Source organism: Diprion similis, chromosome 12, assembly GCF_021155765.1.
Source record: "Diprion similis isolate iyDipSimi1 chromosome 12, iyDipSimi1.1, whole genome shotgun sequence".
NCBI classification, from domain to species: domain Eukaryota; kingdom Metazoa; phylum Arthropoda; class Insecta; order Hymenoptera; family Diprionidae; genus Diprion; species Diprion similis.
The window spans coordinates 2,491,339-2,514,072 of record NC_060116.1 but is presented as its reverse complement, the minus strand read 5'-3'; the positions used below and the strand labels follow the sequence as shown (position 1 = coordinate 2,514,072).

Genomic DNA, 22,734 nt, shown 5'->3' with positions numbered 1-22,734 from the left:
ATAATACAGCGGAGAAAAAGGTATGGAAAAAACAAACACCGACTAAATGAATTGAGATTAAAATTCTCAACACGCGCTGGCGTCTTCCGCTGATGCAGGCTACCATGCACCTCCGTCTGCACCGTATCTCTCCTCGCGTCTACTTGGAGGCGTCGATATAAAAGTTGAGCCCAATTTTTCTTGTCGCGTCTTGTACCAAAGTTACTCAATTTTCTATCACTGCTGTAGGAAGTTACAGATCGACGAGTTCAGTAGCAGTTACAGTTGCTGCTCACACGCAACATTTTTATGTCTGACAATGAGTGGAAGATAACGCGGGAGGTGGGCAGCCCTACGGATGATAATAATTTCTCTTGTCATCTCCGTAGCTCATTTCCACAAAAATGTTCAAAATCGAAATGGCCATATTGATCATTTTCTTGCGATATCCAAAGACCAAGAGAAGCAAAAATTAAAATACGTATCTCGATGGCCACGTTAAGGGTGACCATAAAAAACGGTACTTCAAATATCCTTAATTGTTCAAATTTTTCAGTAAAAAATAATTTTTTTCTTTACACTTACTAGTTTACAATCATAATTTAATATGAATTTCGAGACATATTGAAAAGCATTCAAAGCTCCAAGACTCTCGAGATTCTAACACTGCCCCATTACATACTTATGTTCATTTATCGCGTTATTCTAAGATTCAGAATAATAAAAAAATAAAAAGAAACAATAAACTATCGTAGTTAGTAACGAAGCGAGGTTTTTCTCCGCTCGTTTATAATCTCTATTCCAAAAATCATATCCGCTAATGAGTAACACTTTCTCACATTCTTCGTGTAATTCCTTGAAACTCTCATGTAAATTGACATTCGCTACTGCCGTGGCGCTGACCTGAAGTATATTAATATGATTCTGAGGACACGCACTAAAGGCAGCAGCAGTTGCCGTTCCGGTAAGCGATGTGTGAACTTTTTACAAGAAGAGGCAACGACGACGCGACGAAAACAACGTGTCGAAAAGACTAATTGTAAGGCTGCAATCGTGCAATTGACCCGATGCACCGCGCAACAACAACAGTCAGAACTTCGTTCGCAGAATTAATTCCAATCGAATTTGTTTGTTTCAAGAAGAAATGAAAAAAAACAATCAAATTACGATAGAAAAATTCTTTAATTTTTCACAAATTGTTCTGCAGAATCGAAATAACAAATATTTTCCTTTTAAATATACTATATACGTATAATCACGAAATATATTTCGTGATCAATGCGGCAAAAACAAATCTGGGTGCGTGGTCGATTCAGACGTTGACGTAACATATTTCCAAATGTGGAAGAAAGAGCTTAACAACCTCATTCGATACGCAATTTTGACCAAAAAAAAAACTCCAACAAAATGTCATTTGACGCAAAAATAAAGAAATGGAACAATGAAATATAATTCCACATGATCGCTTTAACAAATTTCTACAATTCATGCAATTCCTTGATTTCTTCGTCAAATGAAATTTTGTTAGAATGTTTTTGTTCAGAATTGCGACGACAACGTCTAAATCGACCAGGGTACCGTCTCAAGGCAAAAAAAAAAAAAACGCTGCCCAAATATGACACAGTAAGGTTTAGAACATTTCCACACGACAAACACGCACCACGGAAAAAATGTGTGAAACACTAGAGCAAGTGCACTTGCTCTATCGTACGGGTAAAAAGAGTTGCAGGGGCGACACCAAGGTTGGCCCTCCACCACGTGTAGGTATGACATATATATATATATATATATATATATATATATATATATATATATTTGAAAAGGCATAACAACACACGAGACTTCTTCGACCGAGTGAATGGCAGACACAAATAAACGATGTTGAGAACTTAATAATAGTGCAGAATGTGCAGCGAGGACGAACTGTTGGTTCGTTCGCCGTTCGCCGCCACTGCATCATGGTGTTGGTGTTGCAGGTATTCCCTCGCGCTTGACGTCAAAGAAACAAAGGATCAACAAACGCGGCAATGACCCGACCGTTTGTCGTTTTTGTCATTTTTAAACCATGTAAATATAATACGCCCGCCTTTCTTTGTCGTCTGCAAGATCGTTGCCATTTAAACCCGTGGACGCGTATGTACAAACATATGAACCAACGTTTAATACGCATTGCTTCTCGTTGATCGGTATTATATTTTTTTACTACTGTGCATGATTATTTTCAAAAGAAACAATAATTGATAAAAAAAAAATTAACAATATTTTGACTTGTGTTTTTTTGTAAATTATTTTAGAAGTCTATTTAATTGAAAAATTAACAGTTTTCTGAAGGAAACTAAATTCTTACTATACATGCCAGTAAATTATAGCTTATATTTTCATAAAATTCTTTAAAAAAACAATTGCGGAACTCCGATAAGCAGTTCATAATTTATGCCATAATAAATTGCGAAATCGTTCGACAATCACGGACAATCATATTTACGCTTTGGGTGGTGGATTAATATCCGGTACGAGTGCAGCAGCGGCAGCATCCAGATATCAAGTCATCGTCAACGCGTAACGGACGGTTGTGGTAAATCGCACTTGAACCAATTGCGCTCTCTATCTCTATTTCTATCTCTATCTCTATCTCCATCTCTCCCTCTCTGTATCTCGTTCTGCAATCATCGAACTAATTAATTCCCCGGTGAACGAGTTAAACGACCCCGTCCGAGTTCAGAATCTGACCGAGGTTGTGATATTATTGTGCATATCTACGAATTACAGTACAGGTCAGGGTGTCTACTCAAGTTAGGATCTAAATTTTCCTGAGAATTTCAGGATATTCCAGGTGACTTTATGATTTTTCCAGGTATTCAAATGCCGCTAGCGCATTTATTTGAATACAACTTGTATGAAAATTTTCCTGAACATACATGAGAAGTTGTCAGAATTTATTATTATTTGTCGAAATATACTTGAATGATTTTTTTTTTTCAAATGAATACTGGTTTTAAATTTGCAAAAGTGAATTTTTTGAATCGATTACTTTTACAAAAATACACGAATTCCAGGATAATCCAGAAGGAAAACAATTCCCTGAGTTTTCCAAGACTTTCAGGATTTTTTAAGGAGATAGACAGCCTGAAAGGTACATATTATGCGATTTAGATTCAGCCGATAATCCTTTTCCTCGTTCGTCGGAATTGGCGCGAGTCTAATTCATATAAGCAAGCATAATATCTTTGATACGTTGAACCGCCGTGCTCGCATGATTAAAAAGTATTTTAAGATGAATGACGATAAAAGAAGAAGGTGAATCAGGAGAATGGATGGGAAGGATGAAAAGAACAAAAAAGAAACACATAATCCTGGACAGTTTTTCACCTCGGCATATATATATGATATTACACCGCAGGTGGTATAATGCGTTTTGTATAATGGTGGCAATATAAATGTACTTGATAATGCCTGCGCAGGAACAATTGCATACACGGAGATTAAGAAACGTAGATGATTAAAGTAGGTATGTAAGGAGGACAAAAATTGATGAGAAGTTGAACGAGAAAAACAACAAGTACAATATTAAAAATGATAATAAAAAGAAAATAGAAGAAAAAGGAAACCGAGAACAGCGCAACTCATTTTCCTCCTAATTTTGTTAGTACAAGTTAGTATCGAATCGAGGTTAATTCTCTTCTCAAGCTCTCGCGCCGTTGTTGATAGTTAGTACGACAGTGTTAGAATAAAGGTGATTAGAGAATGCGGCAGTTAGTGGCTCGTTAGTAGAAAAGGGATTTAAAAATTCTTTGCATCTTTTCTTCTCCTCCCGCAGTTTGGCTCTCTTGTCAAAACTTGGCTAACTAACGTAGATGATTTCTGTTTTTATCCATTCGCATAATATACTTCATTCGAAATATGAAAACTTGAAGTTAGTAAAACAAAAAAATTTCATGATGATAATAACAGAATTTCAATTATGATGAAAAATTTGATCTTGACACAAACATGACGTGAAATTATAATTTCGAAATATTGATTATAATCTCGAAATATCGCAATGAATGTGAAGTTTATTTCATATAATTTTATACACTCGTATCCCTGTGCGCGACAAAGCCCAATTTTTAATATCGATAACTAGAACAAGCAAGACTTGGGGCTAGATGATGTGTGGTACATAATTAAATTATCGCGTGTTTCACGTTAGGTTCACAGCTGACGATGCACGGTACAGCGGTGCATATATTACACTTCACATACACATATTTGTGCATCAAAATAGGGCAAGTAAAACCTTGGGCGAATTATGATTATGGATCGTTGAAGGAAATTAGTTACAACCGTACAGAATTTTCAAGTTGGATCTTAAAAAATTTGCCGTCATTATTTTATAGCTAGAATTCGAACCTCAACATATTCCAACACATTTCAAAATCAGTGTACAATTAATGCTGATATTTAAAAATTTACAGTCCAATACAATGTTCGATGCGCAATAAGAAGTCTCATCTGAGAAAAGATCTAGGTACAATTGAAACATGGAGCGCTGTTGTAAAATACACGTACCTCATTGAATTTTCCCAGAAGAAAATAAGATATTGTGTATACGGTGCACTACGTGTAACCCGATCTTTACTCAACATCAACGCCGACAATATATTAAGTGGGTCATTGCCGAAGTCTTAAGGTGAGACTTTGCATTTATTAGAATAACGACACACGCCCGAGACTCCCGCAGATTTTTTTTCTACTGCCTTTCGCGAAATCCCGGTGTATTGCACAATCATTTGAAACGTATTTTACCGTCAACATATAAATGAAATAAATTCGGAATTAAAAACGAAATTACGGTAGTTGAAGTACAGATAATAAGATAGTTCTGTAAAAAAAATTAATAAGGTTAATTTAAAAAATTTACTTTGCATCAATTGGCCTTAATGAGACGAAGAAGATAAATTACACAGGGAAATTTCAAAAATTAAGAATTTAGGTTTTTGGTATATTTGTTTGATCTATCTAACAATACAACGGCGTAGAACCGTGACGATTCATTTTCGAATACGACTGACATCTACGACTAGTCTCTGCACAAAATATTAAATATTAGAGCTTTACAATGAATTTTTCCGAAGGCGACTCTCTTTGATGTACTCCAAATATTTGCACACACCGAGAAGAAACGGTGAAACTTAGCACAGACAGAGTGACTGACTGCGCATGCGCAAAATAATTTAAGTCTATTGCAAGGCAGAGAAGCCAACTCACTCGAAAATCGTAAAATGAAATTATGCTCTTACGATGACTCGTCTCAGCGGGCAGTTAACGACGAAAATTTGCAAAGCTCTCTCGGACCACTACATAGAATATTAGCAGCCCGGTTAACTTAAAAAAAATATCTTCCCCTACACAATCTTCATGCGCCGCGTTCGATGACTAAAGTTTAAGGTGGCCAGCCTGATTAAAGGACGACAAAGTGTGCGCATGCTCAGTCGTGCGTTCAATCTCCAAAGTTTCATCGGTTCCTCTCAACGTTTGCATCAGCTTAGGACCTGCTGGAGCGGATTCAGCCGCGGCTTGGTGACCGTGAGGGAGAATTTGTTCCTTCGAGATCGAGAGTGAGCGAGGAGAAGACGGATATAGACGCAGGTGAACGGTGAAGAGACGGTGAGAGGGAGACGAAGAGGGAGGGACCGGCGTTCGTGAGTGAGAGGGAAAGCACGCGGCCCGCAACCGGCTCTCCTCTCCTCCGCCTCCTCCTCCTCCTCCTCCGCCACTTCTTCGTCCTCCTCCTCCTCCACCTCCTCCTCCGACTCCAACAGACACCGCTGCAAGCGGTTTAGACTTGCGGATGAGTCGACGGCGGCGACTAGCCAGCCTAGCCTAGCTCTCCCGACCGGCTAGTAGATTCTAGTCCGTGCCGCAGGGTATAAAGAATCGCTGCACGCCCGTTGCGTACACAATCTTGACCTAGGATACGCACCGTCGCCTGTATATAACAGAGCTCGGCCGGTCCTCCTCTCTCTGGCTTCTCGTATACAACGATATTCACTCGCTCCTCTCCTCCGTCTATCTTCCCATGCTTAGCTGTGCGTGCAAGGGCGAGACGAACGTGTGAGATAAGAGAAGAGAAAAGAAGAGAGAATCGAGCGTCAGTCATTACCTTGGAAATCAATTGCACGATGTATTAACTCATTGATTAAGAGATTTCTATTGATTTTTACCTCATGAAATTTCATTCGATTTTAAGTAACTTAGAGTGATTTCCATTAGCTTCCAATGTTGTTGACCACTGATTCTTAGTGAATTATTGATCAAACGATATTAAAAAAAATGATAATAAATCACTGAAACCTGCTATATGTCAATGGAAATTACTTGGCAAATTGGAAATCAATGAAAGCGTGAACTTATAAGGTATAAATGAAAACAGCCGACAGCACCCGACATCGATGTAAAAGAATTAAAACCATTTCATGATTCCCAACGCGCTCACTTGCCGTGTGATACATCTTCAGCCCTATTGTACAATAATTCCGAGTGATTCGCATTGGTTTCAATTACCTCGATGAATTTCTCGCCATTTCAAAAGACATTCGAGTAATTTAATAGTCGTTTTGATGTAAAATTCAATTTCTAACTCTCAACTTTATGACTAAATGTCTCAGTTGAGTCTGCAACATTACCATGAATCGAATTCGAACAACTGAGTAATAGAAATATAACAAAATCGTCAACGAGTCGTTCCCTTTTTATATTGTTCGTAATTAAAATTATACACATAAAAAAAGAATTTACATCCAGTAAACACTGAATTTTATTCCGAAAAGTAGTCGGTAATCTTTTATTGATTTCAAGAATTTCCAAATCGTTTCCTCGATTTTTATGCAAAATATAATTAATATTAAAACACGAAACTCTGTGGTAAAACTATAATAATAGGCATAAATAAATGCACATGACACTGATTCGTGAAATTACGTACGATAAGCGTAGGATACTTCTCCCTCCCTCTATACCTAACACCTACACCTATTCGCGCGCATATCTATAGACGAACGGGAGCATCGACCGGCGTGCATCAATCCTTCTCTGCATGCGCAAGCAACGTGGTTCGTTACGTACGCGAAGGGTTTCGGTTGGCGCGAAAACGGGCACATTGCACGAACCACGTGACGCAGAGTCAGTCAGCGAGCGGGCTGCGCGCGCAAGTTACGCGTACACGTGCAGACGACGCGACGGCAAAATACAGTGTCGCAAATATCGCAATTCGGTTACATATTTGCTTCTACTTTCGGTGTATTCTTCTCCTTTTTCTTAATTAGTTTTTTTTTGGTTTCATTATAATGAAATCGGTATATATTATACAAATTGCAAGAACTTGACTCGTGTTTTTACTTCCCACCAAGCATACGAATTTTGTAATACAATAACGTACTCAAGGTAAGGTTCCTCGTGAATTGTTGAAAAATATAATCCTTATTTTGTACATATAATGACAAAAATTTTATTCGAAATAATATATTTTTAAGGGAAATGAAAAGATAAGAAAAAACACAAAGCTGGAGCCTTGATATTATTTGTAGCCGGTTCTACGATCGTTCCTCCAATTAATATGAAGGGTATACATATTCGATAGCATGGAATAATCGTTTCTGAAGAATTAAAATTGTAATTCATCTCTCTAATGATATAAGACTTGTTTTAATATGATTTGGGAATAAAGTTGAACAAAGACACTTTCCTGACTAGCATCTCCTCCGTCAGCATACAAACCTAGACCCCGATCGAATTCTGTGACTAACAAAGTTTTAAACTCTCCCAAATTTTCCAGACGATTGCCAACTGCGTACAAATTCGGTTTGACAATAAGAATTGTCACGATTTTATGTACCAACAAACTAATTGCTACACCAAGGCTAAAGCGCCATCGATAACCTACATTATAAGCATGGATATGCGGTTATCATATGAACAGTATGACGGTACACGTTACGAAGAGGGTGTTTAAGTGTACGGTGGGCGAGGTGCGGCGGGGGGAAAGGGAAAGCGATGGTGGTGTTCAGCGTCCGACTCAAACCACTTCCTCGGCGGATGTGCGGTCCTCGAACAATCGGACACCCGAGGCTGGGAACTACGACGACGCCTGCGAGGCTATACCTACTTCGGTAGGACGGGCGAGGATAGCCGGAAAGAAACAAGGCAACAACAGCTCTTCAATTCGTCGCACGAAGGGCGCGTCACGCGCCGTAAGAGAATAGTATGTATTGTGTTACTAGTGCGGAAAGCGGACGATTTCCTACGAGAGTGAAGTTTGCAGCGTCAGCCACAGAGACGAGTGACATATCTATTTTTTCTAACAACTGTGGAAGAAAGTTTGATTTGAGAAGGAAACGAATGTAATATAATAATTTAAAGGATATACATCAATGTCGATCAAGAGGTTCAGAGGCAAAGGCCGGGCTTCGTCAAACCTAACCTAAACGTCCTAAACTCGCATACTTAAAATTGAACTCAGCGGAACGCTGTCACTGACAGAACATAAAGTCCGTGCGTAAAATTAACTCACAGGGAAGTGCGCCTGCGCCAAGAAAGCCCTAGTGTGTAAAATTGTAAGCTATAAATATGCGTCAGCTTCGTTTTACCGCATTGTTCATAAATCGGGGATTATTTAACCTTTCAAGCATGTTTTGGAAATAAGATTTCAAAAAATTCAGAGAAAAAAATGAGTTGGAAAAGAAACAAAGTTCGTTGCGGCAGCGCGAGATCCTTGAATCTCAAGAGCAAATGCGACGCTCCACTCGGTCAGGTAGGTGGGTAGGTAGGTATATGGGACAAAGGTTCCGAGGCGAGAGAAGGTGAAGCAACGGTGACGAGACGGGACGAGACGAGACCAGACGAGTTACTCGATACCGCCCCCATCCCGGGGGAAAAATACTACAAGGCCCCCGAGCGAACAAAGAGATTTTGTAGTTCGCTACTTCCTCTCCCGGGTCAGAGCGAGCCAGATACGCCCCGATGTAACAGGATCTTTCCTTTTCGAATTACTTCGAGTACGTAGTCCTTACATTTTGATATCATCATTCAATAAGCGTGCGTGCGGCCCAGGAAGCCATAACCTACATACACGGCATCAAGATATTTGTTCCCGCATAGCGCGTCGAGAGAAACATGCAACTATCGATGTTCACCTATACAATCAAATTGTACGAGTTTTTAAATTTGTTTTCACCTCATCGCAAGCTTGGCTGAATACCTCCCTAGTAAGGATATTTATGTTCACCTGTATTTAACCTATAAACGTGACAATTTTATATTTATAAGATATAGAATTATCATTTGGATAAAGATGACCAAAAATAATATGCTTGAAATGACATCTTGAATTACAAGTTCCAATTCCTGACACCGACTGTTTGGATAATTAATCTAAATGTTTTTCTTTCCTTAGACACCATATTGCGACGGATAGTATATTACGATCCCAAGAGAAGAGTCTTGTGACAAAATAAGAACCTGACACCACTGTACTATAATACCCTGACACCTTGTGGAAAGAGTCGGTATCTGTGGTATTCGTTTTAAGCATGTTCACGATTTGCGCAATACACGATGCAGCTGAACCACGGCTTTCACATATACACTCTCGTTTTGGCGCTACCCAATGTCACTTGGCCACACCCATTTACGTTGAATCCCGATACTCTTGGGGAAATTAAACTTGTCGTGTGTGTGTCTCATTAAGGGACTCGTTGAGGCCAATTTAAAGATACGAAGGAGACCCCAGAGACTGGCCTCATGACTATCAACGCGGCAGCACCCATATGACAAGTGTCGAAATTTACGTTCGGGAGCTCAAAAAGCGAGGTTTGTAACTTCCGTGAATTTGTGGCAAGGGACTCACAAACTGAGTACTGAATGCCTCGATTACTGGCCCAACTAGTAAACGTAACACGTAATCGCGAGGTCTGTTCGCTTCGTAGGACAGACAAACTCGTTATCCGTCATCTTTCCTGCGAAAAAATTGATGCGATATAGATGTAGTGCTAAAGCGTCACCAGAACATCTGATTTCCTTTAGTAAACGAGTTTCATTTTCAAATTCTCGATAAATATTATGATTCCCTAGTATGTTTCATCCTATAAGAGAATAGTTTGTCAAAAGACAACGATAATACAAAGTAGCTAATCTTACACGAATTTCCTTCGTGAGGTTCGAATTCAGATTGTAAAAATCTGTAAAAACTACGAGGCTGACGAACATACGAATACATTGAGCAAGAAATCACTATTTTAAAACCTTCATAGAATGACTAAAAGGGACTTGAATTTGCAAAATACGATTGTTCTCTGCTTTCTTTACAATTTACCGAATTTCCGCCAATCCTGAAGCGAGCTCAACCTCGTTAAGAAGAACAAAGTTTTATTACTGCCGATTTACGGTTGTTAACCCTTGTGATTTAGCTGCTCGCATATGTAGATATTAAGCATATCGGAGAGCACCCGGTAGACAAAAAATGAATAAATAAAATTGACCAACAACGAACAAGGAAAGAAGCAGATCAGTGAATCAAAAAACGATATGAAAAGAAGAAGAAAAAACATACGAAGACAAGGAAAGAGAGAGAGAGAGAGAGAGAGAGAGAAAAAACAGAAAGGAATGGAAGAAAAAAAAAACCGTTAATTTCATACGTGCAGCAGTAAACATCTGCTACGCGGGGGCATGTTTCACGTTCGGCAGTGGTTCTCATGGTTAGTACTCGGTACTAGCCACACCATGCGTAATGCACCACATGTTTTGGCGAAGGCGGCGGGACGACCACCTACCTCCTCATCCTCTGTCTCGAGCAGCATGAGAGACGTACTCTTGAGGGTGTAGTAGACCCTCCAGTGCATGTATAATTATTATACGGTGGCAGTGGCTGCAACAGCAGCCCCATACGGTCGTAGTGGGTTGCGGCAGTGATGACGGGAGGGAACCAAAGAACGAGCGGGTCGACGGTGGTCGAGTGGTTATCGGGTTTCGAGAGTATAGTTTGAGAACGGAAAGACCTTGTGGATCGACGGCAGCTGCGCCAGGGACTGATAAAGGCGCCAGGGAACGGGCCCAATTGCTTTGGGCCCCTCGACAGCCGTAATCCACGCGTTTCCCCCACGAGGCAACACCCGATATATAATTCTAGTAGAAAATCATCGTCATTCTCGCCATCCGTGCCGTCGATGGTAACCTTTTACCGCCAATTCTTATACGTCGAAAATTTCTTCTACCATTTTGTTGTGTGTGAGCAGCGAGAAATTTTATAAGATTTTGCATTGGGTATATTAATTTTGACGGTAAAATGATAATATATAATTTTCTATAAATCATTAGATGAATAGAAAGTTATGACGCCGCATATGCAGCGTACCATTGAGGAAGTAAATATTTTGTTATAAAATAAACTCTTGGAATTTACTCCAAAAATTTTAAACCTTGACTTTCGTCGAGTTTTCCAACTTCGTTTAAGTTAGTCAACTCTATAATCGGGTATATAATTATATACTTTATTTAATTGGTTTTCGATATAATCCAGTACAATTAAGGATTTCCTAATTAAAAAAAGAAAAAGGAAATTTAGCGACAAAAATAACTCACTACCAAAACATACAGCTGTATACAAAATGAACGGAAAAAAATCAACAAGTGTTACCGACCGATACGACCAAGCTGTACGATGAAAATCAGCAGCAAACTGCTCGCTTCTTGCCTGACCGTCTTTCGCGTGTTATTTCCGATCGAAATAATCACCAGGTGACTTTAACCGATCTGTCTGACCTTTCCGGCTTGTATTTGTACGAAGAATCAGCCAAGAGAGCTAATACCAGCTTAATTGCAAGCATTTCCGTACTTATATTGATCAATGATATATTTTCCTTTCTCATTCTTCTTCATCTTCTTCTGTATTTTAGACTATACACAATATTTGTTTACCGGAATTATAGCACAATACGAGAGGCAAGAATTAACCCGCGTATAAGTTACAGAAATATCGAAAAAGTATTTGTTTCCTCTGGAGATTTTCCATGTTTTCGCGGACAAAAATAAATTTAGAATATTGAAAATATTAAGTAAATAATGAAATGAAAGGTTTGACGTAAATGAGTAAATGGACGAACAAAAATGAAAAGAATCAGTAGCTAGCTTGAAATCCAGGCTGAAAACGATGCCAGTTATGAACACGTGTGAGCCTTCACCCAACCAACTCCCCCACATCCTATACACATAACGTTTTCCGATCGCGCCAACCGCCAAAATTACATTTCTCGACCGGATACCTCTCATTTGCGGTCTTCAGTGTTGTGAACTCTCGCACACGCAATGTCGGTTTGAAAGGAACCGAAGAACCTGGAAGTACAATAACCGCGACAAGGCGAATTTTATAGCTTATTAAACAGAATTTGTTACAGGATACCTATCGCACAGGTTATACGTGTATAAACACGTATCAATTTACGACTAGCTAAACTTAATATCAATTTCATTTATATTATTTATCGAAATCTCGCCGAAGGCGGGTCATCCAATGTGCTGTGGATGAATGAGAAAATTCATCACTATTCAAAACGGTTGACACTCACACAGAGAATGTCACGTGGTCGCGCAGAATCCCAGAAAACAGGCTGGCTTCAAGAATGCATATGAGATAAACGAACATCTGTTGACCAGGAGGAGGCTGCAGCACGGCGATGCAGTAGCAAAGCTGCGAGACACGAGAAAGAAAGGAAAAGAAAATCGAGACATCGTAGAATATCAACCTGCGCACTATCTATTTCTCTACAATAAACTCACTTCTCTCTCTCTCTCTCTCTCTCTCTCTCTCTCTCTCTGATATACATATCATTCTCGCTCAGCGCGGAGTAAAGTTTTGAAAAATATTATCCTTAACTTGTATACACGTGTGCATCCATCTGCGCAGTGACAAGTGCCACGGAGAAACGACGAGACGAACTAAACGCAAATACAAATCTAAATCTAAATCTAAACATGCCCTTGTTCAAAAGCACGCAGCTGCATAGGAATCCTACAAGTTTTAACGCGGTAGTTTGAGCTCACCGTGAAAGTATGATACACACATTATCTATGTCCTTGAACAGGCACTCTTAGCCCGCATGAACTCTTGAGGAATCCTTAGCAAAATAAATGGAACGCATGTCTCTAAAGCAGGTTGGATTTCTAGGTAGGTAGATATTTCAAAAAAAGTAAATCTTCGTCAGTCAGAGTTAAATGTCGTTAGTTATAGATGAAATATGAAGGACTTTATATAATACTATCGGAATGAGAGACAGCCGCGAATTTCGTTACACGTATAGGTATAAATCTAAAGCCGAAAGAATATTATGTGATCACAATAATAGTAACGATAATAATAAAGATTAACGCGAGTTTGTACATTATTAGTATCTCCATCAATACATGTTTGTTCGTATTTGTCTGCATTCCTGTTTACGTACATACATACAAATGTCCGTAAACGCCACACCGTGAGTGGATAAACTCTTGCCACGTTTTAAAACTATGTAACTTCATCATCGGCGAACCCGGGACTCAGCGTGTCTGGCGACAGAGGCGCTCATTACTGCTTCCGGTCAGAGCGAGCGAGCGAGCGAGAGAAAAAGAGAGAGAGAGCGAGTGAGAATGGAGGGGAAAAAAAACACAGTCTTCACGAATGTACACATCTTTGCGAATGGAACGCACTTTTATGCATAATCGAAAATAACTCGCCCGTGACGAATTCGAACACAAAAATATGTGAAGTAAATACACAACGCAGCTGCGCCGACCGAGTGTCAAACGGACGATACAAAGCTTCAGCGACCTTTCTCTCGCTCTAGCTATTCTGTTATTTCCGATCAGTACAACGTGAATTAAGGCATGCGACACGACGCGAGGAAGTAAGGGGGGGGGGGGGGGGGGAGGTAACTTGATTTTCGCTATTCAATGACCAGTGTATTTCACCGTCTCTAACAGCTAGCCGACGCGTATCCATCGGTAACACAACGAATCAGTGTCACACTGTTCGTTTTCCGTATAGCATGTTCCCCGGTCTAATATTAGACGGTCAATATTAGCAGTAAGGTTAGTACGTTTCACGTGGTCCCGCCGAGCACATGGCTTCGCTTCTTCGTCTTTTCCTTTGTCGACGCGATGGACGCCCCCCTCTCTCTCACACACAGTTTTCGAGAGAGATATAAATAATAGAAGTCTAGATACGCGCTCTTCTCTCTTTTCTCCGTTTCTTCTTCTTTTCCACCCCCCCCCCCCCCGACCCGACGCTCATACACTCTCACTCTCACTCTCTCTCTCTCTCTCTCTCTCTCTCTCTCTCTCTCTCTCTCTCTCTCTCTCTCTCTCTCTCTCTCTCTCTCTCTCTCTCTCTCTCTCTCTCTCTCTCTCTCTCTCTCTCTCTCTCTTTTAGACAGCTCGGCTCAACTCTAGCGCATGTCTCTCTATATCCACGAGCGTTTTAACACGTTGTGCGTAGAGTGTGTGCGAGATATTCGGGCAGCCGGGCGCAGGTACCGTAAAATAATGCCATCTCATCGGCAGCGCCGAGATGATGCTTATACGTTTAATCGTTAGCCTCAACACTGCATACGCCTGCCGTACGTACGAGGAGGCGAGTAATCGTGTTGGTCTGTTATAAAGTTTCGGCTGGGTATCGTAGCTATGCACACAAAGGCGAACGAACGAACGAACGAACGAACGTACCGCGGTCATATACCTTTAACCACGCCGCTCTGAACGGGTGAATATACTACAACCACGGTCAGCCGAATGACCAATTACGTAATGTAGAGACGCGATACGCCGCGACGGCCGCGGTCTTGTTGTGTTTTTGGTAAACCTCTATCAGGCGAACCGAACGTTCATTCTCAACATCGGGTAGATTCGAAAATACGGTTGACCGCAACCCGGAGATGCCGATTGGTCCGAGTTGGACGAGAATATGTTGCGGAAGATAATCAACCGACTGTGAGGGGAAGAGAGGATGATATTGGCAGGTTCGATTCTCGCATAAAAAAAAGTCTTTGAGGCGTTATTGAAACGTTGGGATAATGAGTCGACTCTATTCAATGGCTATTCTATTGCCTAACGACTCCCGCGCTCGCGCTGCGACGAACTGCGACTGTCGGCCGAGGGGCGTCTGCCTGGGAATCTTAATCTCATAATGAATTACTACTTTCATTGCCATCGTCTCGACGCTGAATGTGTACGTGTACACACAAAGTTCACTAATTTTCTTAACAGCTTATTTATGCATTTTACGTTTCATTCGCGGTGATGAAACTTTTTGCGATGATACATTACATGTGTAATACCGCTGCGCCAATGCGATTGGCAAATTCGTCGTATGGATGAAAACGCGCACGCACCGTGCAAAATTGTTGGCAGTGAAAGTTTCGCCTCCCGAAACGATCGCGCGATCGGGAATAATCATCGTCGTATTATTCATTGGATATTTGTTTTTCTTTTTTCTCTCCTTTTACTCTCAAACCACGGCCTGGGGTCGAGCTTGAGACCTTCGAAGCAGGCTCCTGACCGAACCGCGACGTCCAAGTACGAACCTCATTCGAATGTTGAGTCGTGCGAAGAACGATCGAGAGACTTACTCGTCTGGCTAGGCTACCGAGAGATAAACAGTCCGACGACGAGCAAACTCACTCCTCACTCACTCTGACAGTTTAACTATCAGCCCTGCTGACCGACACAACAATTATTACTTCTTACCGCTTTGCGATACATGTATGTACATGTAATATAGATGTAAACAATACATCTGCGCCGTAGTACCTGACATATAAACATTAACGGTCATTTTATCAGGCAGAATAACAACGGTGCGAACCTATATGCGAAAATTTCGCAAAGTATACAAAATAAAAACTGAACCCAGAGTCTGACCTACGGCAGAAGTCCCAGGGGCAAACAAAAGATTTGTGCACGGAGATTTTGAGTCAAATACACCGATGCTGATCCACGGTCATCGCATGCGATAGAGAAAAGTCAAAATATACTTTCGCTCATTTTATTACGAGATAGTCCCGCGTGAGGATTGTACAATTTCACATATTAAGGAGCTCAGAAAAATTTTCTCAAATGGAAACAAAATAGAAAATCAAATTTACAGACCAGAGTCTGAATATCATCTGTGAATTTCAAATCACTTTGAACTGATTAAAAATCTCACATTCGTTAAATTTCATTTCACGGTGATTTACTTTGTTGACGACACTATTCTCGGCTGCAAAACCACTAATTTGTAAGACACTTTTATTAACTCCTCACGTTAGTACCGATAAATACTCAATTTTTCAAGATTAAACTGACATTAATATTGTTGAAAAGAAAACCTCAGAAACATGAAATTCTCCACCGTAAAAAAGAATTAAAAAAAATCAGTCTCAGTGATCTTGTAAAACAAAATTTCCCCAACAAACTAAGCTATCGCGGAGTGACTTGAAATAGACATTCGATATCTCCCCTCTGGTTTATAATTCTGATATTTCCTTACCTAACATTTTTAGAATAATCTTCGTACCTTCCGAATACATGAATTCGATAAATCCTCAATGTGCGACTATCTCTCAATGACATAAAAAAGAAAACGAATTGAATTGCCACTCGCAAGCCACAAAGAGACTTGTGGCACGTGGCGGAAGAAAACGAGCGTTAAACGACGTGCCTAACACTCGCTAAAGAAGGAAAGAGATGCTAAAAGTGGCAGGAAAGGCTCGTTTCAGAGCATGCTTTACCCTTTGCAGACGATAACAAATTTACGCGTCGTTGACGGGATAGGGGGGGGGGGGGGGGGGGCTTGGTTTTAATCTGCCGGTGCAAAGTGGCCGCGTGGCCGCGTGTTCGCGTCTTTCGTTTGGAAACACCTCCGCGGGTTGTTTTTCTTCTCAATGAGAAAAACCGGCATTGAATCGTGGTGAAGAAAAGCAGAAGAATAACTTTGCCTACCTTGTCGTCCAACGATTTCGGCGACATGTTCGCTGCTCGGAACCGGAACGCACTCGGTCATGTTTTGGCTTTTCTTGGATCGAGCCTCCTCGAAGACGCTGGCCGGTGTCGCGAGGTTGTCCTCGCCGTTGGATCCGTTGTTGCCCGGACTCCCTTCGAGTCCTAGCATGGACAGCTCGAAGGCGAGTTGGAGGGCTCTCTGCTCCTCGAGGGAGCCGGTGGTCGTGCCGCGATCCATTTCGCTGAACAAACTGGTCGGCATTTTCGATAACTTATTTCTCGTTATTCCCTCGCGTATTTATCACGCTCCTCCTCTCTCTCTCTCTCTCTCTCTCTCTCTCTCTCTCTCTCTCTCTCTCTCTCGAATCAGACGCGAGGTATCCGCTCCTTGTGTCTTTGTCCTCTGTAAACGACGCGAATGTAGATACGTAAGTATTTCAGAACTGAAAAACCGCGGCCGACCGTTGTTCGCTCACTATCGACGTTGGTTTTATGTTCGAACAGCACAAGTTGATGGATAGCAACTTCTTTCCTTCGAGTCCTCAAGTTTTTTTTTTGTTTTTTTTTTTTGTTTTTCTTTCTTTTTTAATTAAATGCGGGTATTTGTACGATGCATTCACACGCACACATGCAAGTATATATATATATACTTATACATATACGTATATTGAATTATTTATATATAAATATAATAGGTATGTATCGTATGCTGATTATATCAGATCGCAATTACCACGAGAGATGCATATACATATACGCACGGGGCACAACCGAATAATATTTTACGTTTCTTTATTCTGATTGTTGATTTAATACAGTTGCGTTTCGTCTTTATGATTCTTCTCGTAGTTTTATATTCGTCGTCGAAATATTTATATAATATGCATGTATGTATATACGTATGTATGATGAATGAACGATGTATATGTAAAAGTTATTCACTGTACAAAAATAAATTATAAACTTCTTCCTTAAGTATTTTTATTTATTTATTTTTTCTTCTTGTTGTCTTTTTTTCGCAAGATTAGTTTTGTTTCGTTTGTTTGTTTGTGTTTGTTTTATGTATAATAATGAGAACGTTCAACGTAATAATAATAATTGTAATTATACTTTAGTTGGAAAAACCACCCGGTGAGTGAAACGTTGTTTATATCATTTGTTTTTAATCCGTTCGTTTTCGAATGTGTTTACTCATTTATTTGTCTTTCAACAATCCTCTCTCCGTTTGCTCATTAATTTATTTACGTAATAGGTTTGTTGTTGGTAAGCTTTTTATTTGTGTTCTTTCTGTTTTTTTTTTTTTAATATTGTTATTAATATTTAGCTTAGAAATCTGTCCTTTCACGGGTGCAGTATAACGTACAACGTGGTCGCCGTGTATATTTTGGTTAGTGAGATGGTGGTCACGTTGGCGTCACCGACCGACTGAAGTCTGATCGCTGCTCGACGGGAAGACAGGCGCGCGTGCAGCCCGGGCGGTTCTCCGCCATGTGCCAGACGCCGGCTTTCCGTCGCTCTGATTGGCCCGACTCGTCACGTGGTCCGATCCTCGCCACCCCCTCCCTGAGTCGCTCTCAGCCCGCCCGTCTCCTACCCTTCGCAACCGGCTCGACGACGCTCCGCAACCCCTATCCCTCGTGTACCTTCGGGTGCTCATTGCTCCCGCTGCCCGCTCGGTCATGCAAGAACCTTCTCGAGTCTCAACTGCAGGGCGCACACCGCTCAATCCGTCTATCCTGCAAACGTATACCGCGATTTGTACCACCACGTGTAGGTACATGCTGTGTTCCAAATGTTTCAAAACATTATAAATTATGTCCCGCAACAGCTACTTGATAGGTGACGAAATTATGAAACCATTGCCGATTTGAACGATGATCGTTTACCGAAGAAAACAAATTTGGGAAACGCAGGTTTGCATTGGAAGTATACGGCCGGTGACAGATTTCATGATGTAACGAATCGCTCTGCGATTTTTAAGCACTTTTTTTTTAATTTTAGGACAGATTTTTATACGTTTTATACACGCTATGGCCCTTTTTGGCGCTTGCGAACTCTCGAAGGAATCAGTTTTACGAACTGCGTTGGTTAGCGTATATCTTACTTAACTCCAAGCTTGTGCGCTATCAGTCATACCTTCGATGTTTCTCGGATCAAACTTTCCTTCGCAAGTCCCGGAAAAACATTGCGTGTGGCACATGTGCGGATAGGCGATATCCGATTTGTGTGATTACAGCGCTGGCCTTTGCGGCTAGCGCTGCAAACTTCACACCGATCGGAAATCGCCCACTTTCCGCATATGTCACGCAATTTACTTATCTTCTGTCTTTCTTCTACTTCTGACTTTTCTGTTTTTATACAAGAAGGGAAATTATTATAATTATTATCAAATGTATTAATACATCTTCACGTTTCGCCGTCTAGAGTATCATCTCGGAGCAGTCCGAACATTTTCAGATGAATGAATGACGACGAGTATGTGTGTGATCGATTTTTTGATATCCCCAAAAGAAATACACAAATTCTAACTATTTTGACCCTTGTCAACTGATTGGATGTTACTTTGGCAAAAAAGAATGCATTTTGAAAAACCTGCGATTCTCAAAATATTTTTTAAGACACTTAAGAGGAATATTTTTTTTTTGTTTCTAATCAAGTGGATGCACATAAGTGTTGATTGCACGACTCGGAAGAGTTTTAAGTACAAATACATAAAAAATTCATGTTGAACAGAAAAAAATGATACGATACGTATTTAATATGTTCTTGATGGTATATTTTGTGCTACGCATTTGTTTAAGTATCGAATGTAGATATACACATCAAACCTCGAGTCTGTAACGTGACTGTGTGATTAATTTGCATAATTTTTCATCCACGCATTGCACGTACGCAGTGTCTAAAGTATTGACAAAATTGCGATACGTTGATGATGTGTGTATTACGCATAATTATCTCTACATCTACGTGCGATGCACGCGCTCGCGAACGAGCGATGTATACATATAGGTGCATGATACACGAGGCTAGGAATCTATTGAACTTTGTCGTGACGCAAAGAGAGGTAGCTAGCGGCTGGCTGCATGCACCATGTTTGCTAAAAATAGAAACTCGTCCGCCCATATATATGTGTATATAATATGTATTACAGTACGAATGTATGTGTATATAATAGTAGCGGGAACGTTGCCGCTAGGAAAATTCTGAAAACCGAGACAATTACATATGAAATTAGTTTGAAACCTGTCGAACAAGTAAGCCGCGCGCGCCTGCTCTGTAAAGCGAGAAACGTATGCCTGGTAATGTGAAATAGTGAAGCGAGAGGGAAAGTGAGAGACAGCGAGCGAATGAGGGAGATAAGAAGAAACGGCGAACCGGAAAACGGCGGACACAAGCGAGAGGGCGGTCGTCTCTCGGGCTGCGTCGGGCGGCGCAGCGCTGACATGCACAAGTGCACAACGATGCAACACACCGACACGCGTGCAGCTCCGCAGAAACGCAGCCGTGCCTTTGTCTCTCAGCTCGCGAGGCGTGCGTCTCGCGATGAGGTTGTGAGGCTTGCACATAATAACGGCGACGCGGGGCCGCGCGTGTATAATAATTATAACCGATTAATTGGCGCGTGGAACAATAAACCGGAAGCCATCTTGCGAGGATGTCGATCGATAAACCCTCGGCTTCTTATCCCGTGCGATTTGTCCTCAGTTTGCCTCTCATCGGCATTACCACGCTCTCTCACCTGCCTTTGTGCGGATGACACGCCGCCGGACGAAGGAGAGACGGGGAGTCGAGGAATTCCGTAGTTTAATCAAATAAGGCACGGACACGCGCTCGTTATCCGAACGTCTAGGCCTTTCGATTGCGTCGTTTGTCCGCGTGGCCGCTGTGACTACAATCCGAGGCTGCGACGACCGGAGAAGTAAGGCTACGTCCGCGACGGGATAACCGACCGACTCGTCTCGCCTCGCCTCGCCACGTCGGTCGGGCCTTGGAGCGGTTGTTAGCATTGCATTGCTTCCCGCCCGAGCTCAGACCCGGCGTCTCTTCTCAACGCCCGATTGTTCCGCGCTACGAGCCGTTTCGGAGATCGGAAAATTCACCTTCGTAGAATTATGCTTATTCGCGTATATCGATGCGCTTTTACGAGTATGCTGTACACGATCATCACGTACCTGATGCACAGATGCGGACGTAGCGACATTGGCTACCTATGTATTGAGAGAAGGGAAAAGAAGCGTATCGTTCGTAGTTATCGAGCACTGGTTTATTACGATTTGTAATTAATTACACTTTGAGTAAAAGTTATGTGTCCAATTTTTAAATACAGTAGAAAACTTGCTGTCGTTCGAAATATTTCAGAAGGAGGAAATATTTAACAAAATGCTTCTACGACGTATCGGATATATGCCAACGTACGAAATATTTATGATATATTTACGTAGTGAATATATCGAGAAATATGTCGGAAACATTTCCGGCGGATGTGCAGGAAGAAAAAAATTAATAGAAACCAATATTTTTAGACTATCGTTAGGTAGATTTTGTACGTTCGGTAGTTTCTTCGTTAAACGATTTCTGGATGTCACACGCGAAATTTTTAATCGATGAAAATCTGCATCCATTTTAGCACCGTGGGCCTCGAACTTCGGATCTTCAATTTATGAATTCAGCATGTTAGTCACTAGGTCTCAGGAACTCTTGTTTTTAACTGACTATCAGTGAAAAAGAGGTTTCTACAAGTTATCGTTGTAAAGAGGAACCTTGCATGAGACCAAATACCAGAAGTGTTTGTACACTTGCAGCCTTACACTGGTATTTAAGTACATTAATACAATTAAACTCTTATTTATTTTGAAACGCCCCTGAAATGTGTCAATTACAACGTAACATTTGGAATAATTCTGAAATATTTCAGAAATATTCAAAATGTTATGTTGCAGTTGACAGGATTCCAAAATATTCCATGAACATTCCAAATGTTATGTTGAAATTAGCGTATTTCCAAGATATTTCAAAAATACTTTAAATATCATATTGCAATTCGCATATTACTGAAATATTCTTAGAGTTATGTTATGAATGTGAGGCTTTCTAATGAATTTCAAATATTTCTGAAATATTTCGTGCCGTGTGGGCAGGAATTTACACATTTAGGTTTTTATATCGTTCGCAGTTGGCATATTTCGAAGAAAATTATTGTTAGTACCTCAAGGTTTCTGAAAATAATTGAAGCTTGCGGGATCAGCGTAGTTGTTCGAAAATTAACCGCAATAATTTCTATTTCTTTTACTTGATTCGCGAGTTCTAGGAAATGATGATAGCCGTAATATATAATTCCGTCTTTTACGTAATTTTCTCAATGCTTTCCGCACTGACTTTTTTCCTTCGTTCTGTATACCTACCAAATTCCGTGAAGATTTTGTGCTATCATCCAATTTTCCGTTGATTACACACAGTTGACAAAAACAATATTCCGAAATGAGGTAAAATCAGCCTCTTCTAACCTGATTTGGCTCAACGATCTTACGGCCGAACATTCTTATGAATTCTATAAATTGCAATTGTACAAAATATTTATCCCAAGATTTGTTACTGCAGCATGAGTAAACAAATGTTAGAATTTAATCAAAACCAAAAGCGTTATTATCTTGTGAGTAAAATATAACTATCATAGATAAGTCAAAAATGCATGTTACCATTTATTATTTCTGACACATATTCCTGACACGAGTTCAAGAAATTTTAAAAACAATCCCATATTTTTACAAC

General features: G+C 40.6%; 1 protein-coding gene across 2 annotated transcripts in view; it reads right to left on the bottom strand.

The window, feature by feature from the left end:
* The window catches only part of LOC124413355 (RNA-binding protein MEX3B), a 41,018-nt gene extending 22,642 nt beyond the window's left edge, over positions 1-18,376 (bottom strand). Inside the window, exons 1-2 of one of the 2 annotated variants that reach the window (XM_046893881.1) lie at positions 17,329-18,376; positions 16,966-17,298 (exon numbers count right to left, since the gene is read on the bottom strand). In XM_046893881.1, the coding sequence (XP_046749837.1) occupies positions 16,966-17,227 (262 nt within the window). In that variant the 5' untranslated portion in view covers positions 17,228-17,298; positions 17,329-18,376. The remainder of the gene's footprint in view (positions 1-16,965; positions 17,299-17,328) is intronic. The other variant, XM_046893882.1, reaches the window with a different exon arrangement.
* Between the last annotated feature and the right edge of the window lie 4,358 nt (positions 18,377-22,734).